The 8583-nt window shown below is 53.2% G+C and overlaps 1 protein-coding gene across 2 annotated transcripts; it reads right to left on the bottom strand.

Moving 5' to 3' along the window:
• Positions 1 to 843: 843 nt before the first annotated feature.
• Positions 844 to 6075, bottom strand: DCAKD (dephospho-CoA kinase domain containing). 2 transcript variants are annotated; one of them, XM_009577140.1, is made up of 5 exons: positions 5964 to 6075; positions 3810 to 4013; positions 1811 to 1898; positions 1100 to 1274; positions 844 to 962 (listed from the first exon to the last, which is right to left on the bottom strand). In XM_009577140.1, exons 1-5 carry the CDS (start codon positions 6073 to 6075, stop codon positions 912 to 914), a joined length of 630 nt encoding a protein of 209 aa, XP_009575435.1. In that variant the 3' UTR covers positions 844 to 911. The 2 variants fall into 2 exon arrangements, with proteins under 2 accessions (XP_009575435.1, XP_009575434.1); XM_009577139.1 differs by lacking the exon at positions 844 to 962 and having other exon boundaries at positions 989 to 1274.
• Between the last annotated feature and the right edge of the window lie 2508 nt (positions 6076 to 8583).

The following is an 8583-nucleotide window of genomic DNA, read 5'->3' as shown; positions in this document are numbered from 1 at the left end:
CGGCGGGGACTGATGCTCCGAGAAGCTCCCTGGGACCACTATAGGGATGTGTACCGGGGAAAAAGCACGAGCGCGCTCATCAGCTCCGCTTGCATGCGGTGAACTTTACAGAGCGCAGCCGTGCCCCAGCATAGGAACAACCTGGGAGCGGGCCAGGAAAGAGCAGCGCTGGCAGCCCGCAGGTTGCAGAGCCGCGGGGAGCCGGCTGCTGTTTAGCACTTTATTAAAACAAACGTGAAGAGCCAGCACCCGCTTCGCCCAGACTCGTGCTGGGAAACTGCCGCCGAAGGAAAACTCAAACAGCAGTAAATGAGTTTCAGTGAGGCAGGTCCCAGGTCTCAGCCTGCTCTGGGGAGGTATCAGACCCTCAGATCCAAAGCTAAGGGTGACCCACAAGTGATGATGGCAGAAATAAAGGACAGGAGGGAGGGCGAGCAGCCAGCTGAACACCTAACCCATGTGAAATGAGGCGCTGTCTGACTCCCCCAGGCAGATTTAACACGTTTCCATTAAATCAACGTGAAAGAAGGGAAAATCCCATATGTAAATTCAGATCAGCCGGGGCTGCGAGGTAGGAGGGGATCACTGGGGATATTTGCTAGAGGAAACAGGACCTGACAGGCCACCTACTCCCCCAGTGAAGAGATTGTCCTGGAAGACATTAAAGTGCCTAAATTCAGTGAAGTCCCATCGTAGAGACCCCTGGGGGGACAACAAGGGCCTCATCCCCTCCACCGGCTACAGCCATGAAAGGGGAGCAGTGCTATCCCACAGGCACAGGTGGTGGGTAAGAACCTGAGCAGGAAGAAAGAAGATGGGAGACAGTGCCGGAAAAAATCCCCTACGTTCACCTTGGGAAGTCTGCAAGGAGACACCTCATCCCACTGTCTGCATTCAGCTGGCAAAGCTCATTAAAAGAGGTGGCCTTTCACTGCCCTTTTCAAACCTGGAAATTCAGGCCTCTTCCACAACAAAAAGAAAAGGTGAATTAAGAGATGAAATGCCGGAGGAGGAGGTACACCAGCCCTCCAAGCCCGGCTACAACCATGCCCACCGCCAGCCGTGCCCAGAGGAAATCCAGGGAATCCTCCAGGTAGGCATGCAGCCTCAAGACCTGCCGGCGCGTGCTCTCCCGGTCCCCGGAGTTGTCAATGATGTGACTCGCTAATTTGCGCTTCTCGTCCAGCGGCAGCTGGGAGGCGATGCGAGCTTCTGCCTCCGCCTGGGACAGCCTGTTCCTCTTCATCAGCCGAGAGAGCTGCGTCGGCGGGTCACTGCCGGGACGGGAGGGTGGCACTGAGATGGGGGTGCGGGAGGGAAGAGGGGGTTTGCCTGCCTTCCTCAGCGCGAGGGGGAAAAGCCGGGGTAAAGCATGCAGGAGAGATGCTCCCCGCTTCTTTTCGGATCTGGCGCAGGCATCCTGCACTTGGATCAGTGGAGCCAGCACCTGCAGCGCTGCCCAGGCTGATCCCGCTGCGTGTTTTTGGCATTCCCACGGCCCGTAACACTGGGGCAGTGCCCCAAACCCTGCCCCAGCCAACGGGGCACAGGTTGCGGAAGGACCAAAGACAGAGATTTCCCCCGTATGATGGTGCCAGGTTTTGGGGAAACCTCAGTAAGAAGCTCCTCATACACTAGGATAAAGGAAGGTGTCGCTTCTCAAGCCTACAGAAAAGAGACAGCGTTATTGAAAGGCTTCGTGCCAAGGCTGGAGCTAAATCCTCACCGGAGCAGGAGGGATGTGACAGTCCCCTCCAGCCTGTAAGAGAGGTGGCAGCGTCCCAGTCCTCGTGATTCACGTGGCACTTACCAATAAACCAAGACGGTGTATTTCATAAACTTGGGCAATCTGTTGGTCTCAAAGAGCAGAGGGATGTCAAGGATCACGTAGCGGTAGCCTGCAGAAATTACAACACCCCCCCAAAAAAGGGAATAGCGTTACTCAGATTCCCAAATCCCTCGTGCTGCACGCACGCCGCGGCCACGGCTGCTCCGGCAAAGCAAGCGGGAGAGCTCTACAGCTCCACGATTACAGCCGAGAGGAGATCACAGCCTGCTTGCCCTCCTCCCTCTCGGAGGGAGGAAATGGTTTCGTTCCAAGTTTCCAGAGGAGAAAAAAAAAAAAACAACCCAAATCCTAACCTGGATGATCTCAGACCAAAGGTGAAGCTGCAGAAATATAATGAGGAGCTGAAACAAGAAGCTCAAATGAAAGCGCCTGTGCCTGGCTGGCGAGAGCGGCAATCACGCCGTCATTGCTGGCCTCTCCAGGAGAGCAGTGCCCACAGCAGAATTTGCTCTCCTCTCTTTCACATGTCCAAGACTTCGCCAGGCTGCGTCATTTGAGCCGATGTTTCCTAGCTCAGTTTTCTTCCCTTTCTGGAAAGCTTTGGCTAAACAGTTCCATTTTTCCAAGGGGAGCAAGGAAATCCTTGCAGACCTCTCACAGCTGTGACACTGAAACGCAGGGGTGCCTCCAGGCACAGCCCCAGGGCCTGAAACCTCACCAAAACTAACCAAGTTTGGTTCAAAACCGCTGTTACCATGCGGAGCAGCCGGTGAAGAGCTCGTAACCACCAGCCGCCATCCTCCCGGATCCCACAGCCCACCCCAGGCTCTCCGCGTGCCTCTGCCCTTCGCAAGCACCAACCGCCCCCGGCAGACGGCAGCGTTTGGGGATGTGGGGGTACGCCCTGCTGAGTCTGGGGGAGCAGGCGAGGGTAGGGGAAAGCTGCAAGTCAGGACCTCGCTCCCCCGTGTGTGTCCCAGCTGCGGGGACACCTCCAGTTTTGCTGGTGTCCCCTCTTTATGACCCAAACCTCCCAACTGAGCTGGCCACGGCAATAAAAGCCTTGACAAAGACATCATCATCCAAGGAGCCACCATTTTACCAGCATCTCCGCCCAGAGAGACTTCTTGCTGCCCTACGGCTTGATCGATAAGAGCTTTCCTTACACAGCGATCCTTAGAGACAACATCCAGCTATCCCAAATCATTAAAACCTGACTAATGAGGACAAAGCAGCCTGCTGAAGACACACGGCGCTCTCGCCGAGGGACATGACAGCATCCGCCTCCCAGCCTGGGGTTCAAGACTCCATCTCTGGCTCCCGGCTCTCCTGCCTGTTGCTTCCTTTGCACTTTCTCCTCCTCCTCCTCCTCGCCCCGCAGCAGAGCACGGCCCCTGCGGTGCCCCGGCACAGGCCTATTCAGCTGTCACAGGGCTCAGCTTTGATAAGCTCCGTGAAACCAGACTGACTCTATTAAGACATCCTTCTGTCTACACGGAGACCTCCAAAACAGCTGGTGATCTTATCTGGCGTTTGATTAGACCACGTTTGACAGCCGTATTTGTTATATTTATCAGGGGAAAAAGCGGGACTTTGGAAACCACAGCTGTCAGTCCATTTCTCACCTTATTGAGACTAAAAGGGCTCCGCAGCTTTCATTGAAACCCAGGGAGGTTGGGGGCAGGGAAGAATATTTGGCCATTTCGGAAGGTATGACATTATCCAGCAAGTAATCTCAGAAGAGGCCTCACAATGCTTTTCTCAGACCCTACAGATGTACTTTAAACCATAGAAGAAGAAGAAGGTGAAGGGCAGCAGTGAAAGGCAGGAATGAATCCTCCAAACGCCAACGCGAAAGGCCACTGCTGGCAGAGCACAAAGGCCGTCACTCAATGTCGGTTCCCTTTCTCCTCTCCCGTCCCTCTCCCACTTTAAAACCAAAGGCAGAGTGAGCAGGGACGGCTCCTGCCTGAGCAGGAGTTCCGGTGTGCTGGGACGCCAGATATCTCCAGCCTCTTACCTAGCACGAAGTACTTCAAGATCTGCTTCAGCATCTCCTTCTGGATCTCCGGGTGGGTGATGGAGTTCAGCAGCTGCCGTTTCTCCGGATGGGAGAAGATAATGTTTCCGAGAGCCTCACGATTTATCTCTCCGTTCTCCAAGAGGATCTCGGTGCCAAAGTAACGCACTATCTGCTGATAGGCCTTGAAGTGGGGCTGCACCACTGATAACATTAAACAGCCGGAGGTTAGAGCCGGTTTTACAGCACAGTCAGTGTTTGCATCAGCGATCGGCCTCAAATGAGTTTTGTTCATTAAATAACCGAGCTTATTCTCCTCGGCGGGCAGCACATCTGCCTGCCAGCACACTCTGAACCGAGACCAGCGTGGCTCAGCGCTGCAGCCCGGCAGACACCTGGCATCGGTGCCGCAGAAACACGCCTGCAAAAAACCCTTTCAGCCCAAGGTCCCTTTGAGGGCTGACACCCGAGAGATCGAAGCATCTTGCAAACATTAATTCAGCGCCACAACCCTCCTCGTGTGTGCTGCTGCTCGGGGTTAGAAGTCAGCAGGGCGGGCGGGAGGACTCGCTGACGGCTACCAGCCAAGGCACAGGCAGGAACAGGGGCTGAGCCGATTCCCACCACCTGCAGGGCGAGGAGTCGAGCAGGGAGATCCTAAAGGGACGGGGACCAGCGTCAGGTTTATTTTAGCTGAAAACTTCAGCACTAGGTGAATACAGGCTGGCTGCTACAAGTCAGCTCTGGCTGATACTAATGGGTTTTTTTACTGTCTTTCACCTTAGTCACCAAATTCTTCACGAGAATGAACACAGAAACCTTCTAAGAGATCAATTCCCAAGAGGTATTTGCAGGGACTCTCATGTTACATGAGTGTATAATTTTAAAGCCACCAAAAAATCACCAACAAAAAGGCTGCAGTAATAAAACCATAATTAACATCAAGCTGAGGCTAACCACAGAGCGTGACAGACCGTATATAATTTTCTTTCCAAAATCCAGGAACATTGCCACAGGTTGTAACCTCAGGCCAACCTAATAAAAGTCTTTAAGACCAATTTCTTTCTCCCGTGGAATTTCACATTGAGGTAGTTTCAGGATGGGTGAAATCCATATAGTAAATAAACACATATAAAAAAGGACTTGGAGAAAAATGAAGTGATTGGTAGAAAACCGACACTGAGTATCTGTAGTGTTTTCCTATCATCTCTGAGGGCTTTTAGCACCTCCAGCAAATTTTCTGCACCTTGAGGGGAATTACAGTGCAATAAAATGTTAAGAGCATCACAGCTTTGAGTGGCTACACAGTAAGTTCTTCACCAAATAGAAAAGCGCAGGCACTTCAAAATGACACCTCCTGCACCACGGCTCAGCTGCAGATCCGAAACCTTCCGCATACAAAATCAGCAGCCCTTCCTGGAGTGAGCGCTGCTCTCCTCGTTATCCCGGTGGTACGGAGGGATTAACATCTCGCCCTGCATCATGCAGGTAACTGGGGAGAGCAGGATCTGCTCCAGTCCTGCTGAGGCAACAGATCTGGATTTCTGGGTCTTTTCTGTAGCCTGGACAGCACATTTCCCAGGCAGCGAGAGGCAGGTGTGCTGTGCAGAAGCACAGACCGAATTCCCTCTGATCTGGGATATTTGGAGCCTCTTTTATTTTTTGAGCGCATTAAGGCACAAGTAATTTTGTGGACCAATCTCTCAGTATTTACAACTAAGCAACGTCCAGCACAGAGGGAAATTCTCTTTCAGCGTGTTAGTGATCCCACTTAACGTGTTACGGGATGGGTGTCCTGCGGATGAGGAGGGACATCAGATCAGCCGAAGGAACCTGCTTTACAGAGAAGGGCATTTATTTTGCCACAAGTTGGCTTTCAAAGCCGGGAAGCATTGCACTCCAGGAGAGGGAAACTCAGGGCAAGATCTCCCCACGGTGTTTGCTATTAGGACAAGATCTTTTTTTTTTTTCCTTTATTAAAAATATATCCTAGTTCCAATTCCCCTGAGACAGCTGCTCCACGCAGCCTCATCGACACGGGAGGGAAACACTTATCTAATGTACCCAGAGCACCCTCTGCCGTCTGCGCTTCCCTGCATCAATCCCAGTTGTCAGGGGAACCTCAGGGAGAAAGATCAACTATGCAAAACTCACCCTCTCTGGCAATAACATCGGCATCAATCACGGCACAGCCCAGTTCCCGGAGTACAGCCACCACCGTGCTCTTCCCCGATGCAATTCCACCCGAGAGTCCGACCAGGAACATTGTGCTCTGAAATGGAAAGAAAAGAGCTGAAAACACGCCAGGACAGGGCTGTTTTGTTCATGCTGTGCACATCAAATATTTATCCCACACAGGCAACTTCATTCAAAGCTCATTTTCATACGTTCTCAGGGCATTACCGAGACTTTATTATGATTTTGGCACCCCTCTGAGCTGGGTACCCCTGTTTGACAGGCTGAAGAACAGCGTTGGGTTAAATAAAGCTTCCCTGGACCCTGCTAACTCTGGATGTACAACTTGAGCCAGCCCTAAATTCCTCCATCTGGTTCACCTGCAGCTCCACACAACTCGCTCCCCTTTAGCATCTGCACCCATCAAGCCACAGTCTCACCTACAGCACCCTAAATCAGAGGACATTTCTGGCAGGGTTGTCAAGGGTGACCCAGGATCAGTAACAAAGGGGAAAAATTCAGACAACATCTCAGCCCGGACGAAGAAACAGAAGGACTGAGAGGGAGAGCCCTGCTTGATCTCTACAGCCGGGGTGTAAGAGGAGATAAGCCATCTCTGACATAATTGGGACACAAAGCACACAAGCCAGTAAGTAAATCGCATCCCCACGTTACCTGGAAGCCAGCACAGTCATCGGCAGCCCAACGGACACAAGAAATCATGTCTCTGAGCAGCAAACTCATGTCTGTTAGCTTGCAAACATGGCACTAAACTCAGAGGCGCTGCTTGCCGATGGCCTTGAGGCTGGGAGGGAGCCAGTAACCCCCCGGCCAACCTGGAGCAGACAACTTCTCACGGTTTCTGCACGGACATCTCTCCCCACTCAATCCAAAACCTGCAACCCTCTAAACCCCGCTTGCGCCCGTTCACCAAAAGGCTTAACGCAGAGGCAGCTCTGGACAGGAGTGGGGACTCCTCCGAGCAAGGTGGTATCTGCATCCCCAAAAAGGCAACAGCCACGTCAGGCTGCTGGGAAAACACGAGTCCTGCAGGACCTGGAGCAGCCTTGGCAGTGCAGGGAACAGACTCCAGCGTCCCCTCTCCAGCCCGCACCGACCAACACTGGCCCCCGCCAAGAGCATCCAGGGTTTTTTTTTCACTGGCCCCAGCCAAGAGCATCCAGGGCTTTGTGCAGCCGAATCCCGCAATTCCCCAAGGACAGAGCTGCCAACTTTGCTGTCACCTTGTCCAGGGTGACACCACCCTCACAGACGAGGAGCCTGAAGCTCCCAAGCCCCAGACTGTGGCTGGTGCCTGGCTCCGTCATCTTTGGCTGCTGGTAGACACCCCTCAGCTTCCTCTTGCCCAGAGGAAGGGAGGCCCAGCTCCCGCCACCTCTCCTGGTGAGCCACATACCCCAAAACCCAACGATCTCAGTAACCATCGCTGTGCCTAACCTAGTTCTGGGGTCACGCCTCCCTCCAGACACCACGGCCACCAGCCCCAGAAAACTCTGCACGTACAGGAACTGGGTACCTACTGCCCGCACCGTCCCCCACCAACGGGGAGCACGCTGCTTTGCACCCAAAGGCAGCAGTCAGGAACAGGGGCCCGCAGGGCGGCTGAAGATGGGCAAAACCACAGCATTGCTTCCTTTTTTGCTAGAAAAAGACACTTTTGTCATAACTCAGTCCTACAAACAGGATCCAGGCCTATGGTCTGGGGTGAGGACGGGGGTGGGTAATTCCTTTGGCAGCTGGAGGCAATTCAGCAGAGGGAGGAACCAGGAGTTAGAGCAAAAGCCAGCAGCACCTGCCAACAGCGTCGTTTGCTTCGTGGCTGCCGAGAGCCGACGCCAGCCCGCAGCAGCACCACGTGCTCTTTTCCCTTCCAAGACTCCAGACGAACAGATGGGGTTAACTCGAGCAACGACGAGGGGGAATTCAAAGGGAATCAGAAAGGGCACTCATAATAAACATCAGTGCTTTGCGGGAGGCTGACGTAAATCTCAAGCTTTGCTGCCAAGAGAGTACCCGGTCCCCCAGGGATACGGTGGGCTCAGCGTGACAGAGGGCTGTTTCTCTATTGCAGCAGGTTAAAATCCAGCCCTCCCTGGCAGGGTTTTATATGCCCTCTGCAACAGCCCACAAGGGCTAACGCTGCATGAGGAGAGTCAGGCCTTTCATGCAGTGCCTTGCAAAGGTGGAGGCTCCACTCACGTGTTTTTTAAAAATACATAAAAATCTCTCCTGCCCATGTAGAGTAAATACCAGGTTTTAACTGCAGTAACCCCTACGCTCTGGCCTCCAGCCTCAGCTGGGACTTGGTCCCAAAAAAACCTGCTATTTCTGTCCCTCCGTTACATACCTCTGCAGGCAGGCGGCTTGCTGTGAGAATTACTGCAGGGGTAAAAGAGCACTTGGAAGAGTTAGTCTAGAAACCACGGCCAAACGGGGTTTGAAAACACTTGCGCTGTCACAGGGCTTGTACAGATATAAGACCCACGGTACGAGGTATAAATATTTAACGAGCTTGGGTTTGAACTGTACACAAGGGTAGAGAGGCCAGCCCGTTCCTGCAGATGTTACAGGCAGGAGC

This window comes from Fulmarus glacialis, unplaced genomic scaffold (assembly GCF_000690835.1).
Source record: "Fulmarus glacialis isolate BGI_N327 unplaced genomic scaffold, ASM69083v1 scaffold27774, whole genome shotgun sequence".
Lineage (NCBI taxonomy): Eukaryota > Metazoa > Chordata > Aves > Procellariiformes > Procellariidae > Fulmarus > Fulmarus glacialis.
The sequence above is the reverse complement of the archived record's forward strand: the minus strand, read 5'-3'. Positions and strand labels throughout refer to the sequence as shown.

Coding starts and splice junctions, on each gene's coding strand:
- DCAKD (XM_009577139.1), bottom strand. CDS start 6,075: ATGTTCCTGGTCGGACTCTCGGGTGGAATTGCATCGGGGAAGAGCACG. Junction 4,014..5,963: donor CGATGTTATTGCCAGAGAGG/GTGAGTTTTGCA, acceptor TAATGTTATCAG/TGGTGCAGCCCCACTTCAAG. Junction 1,275..1,810: donor TACACCGTCTTGGTTTATTG/GTAAGTGCCACG, acceptor CCGTCCCGGCAG/TGACCCGCCGACGCAGCTCT.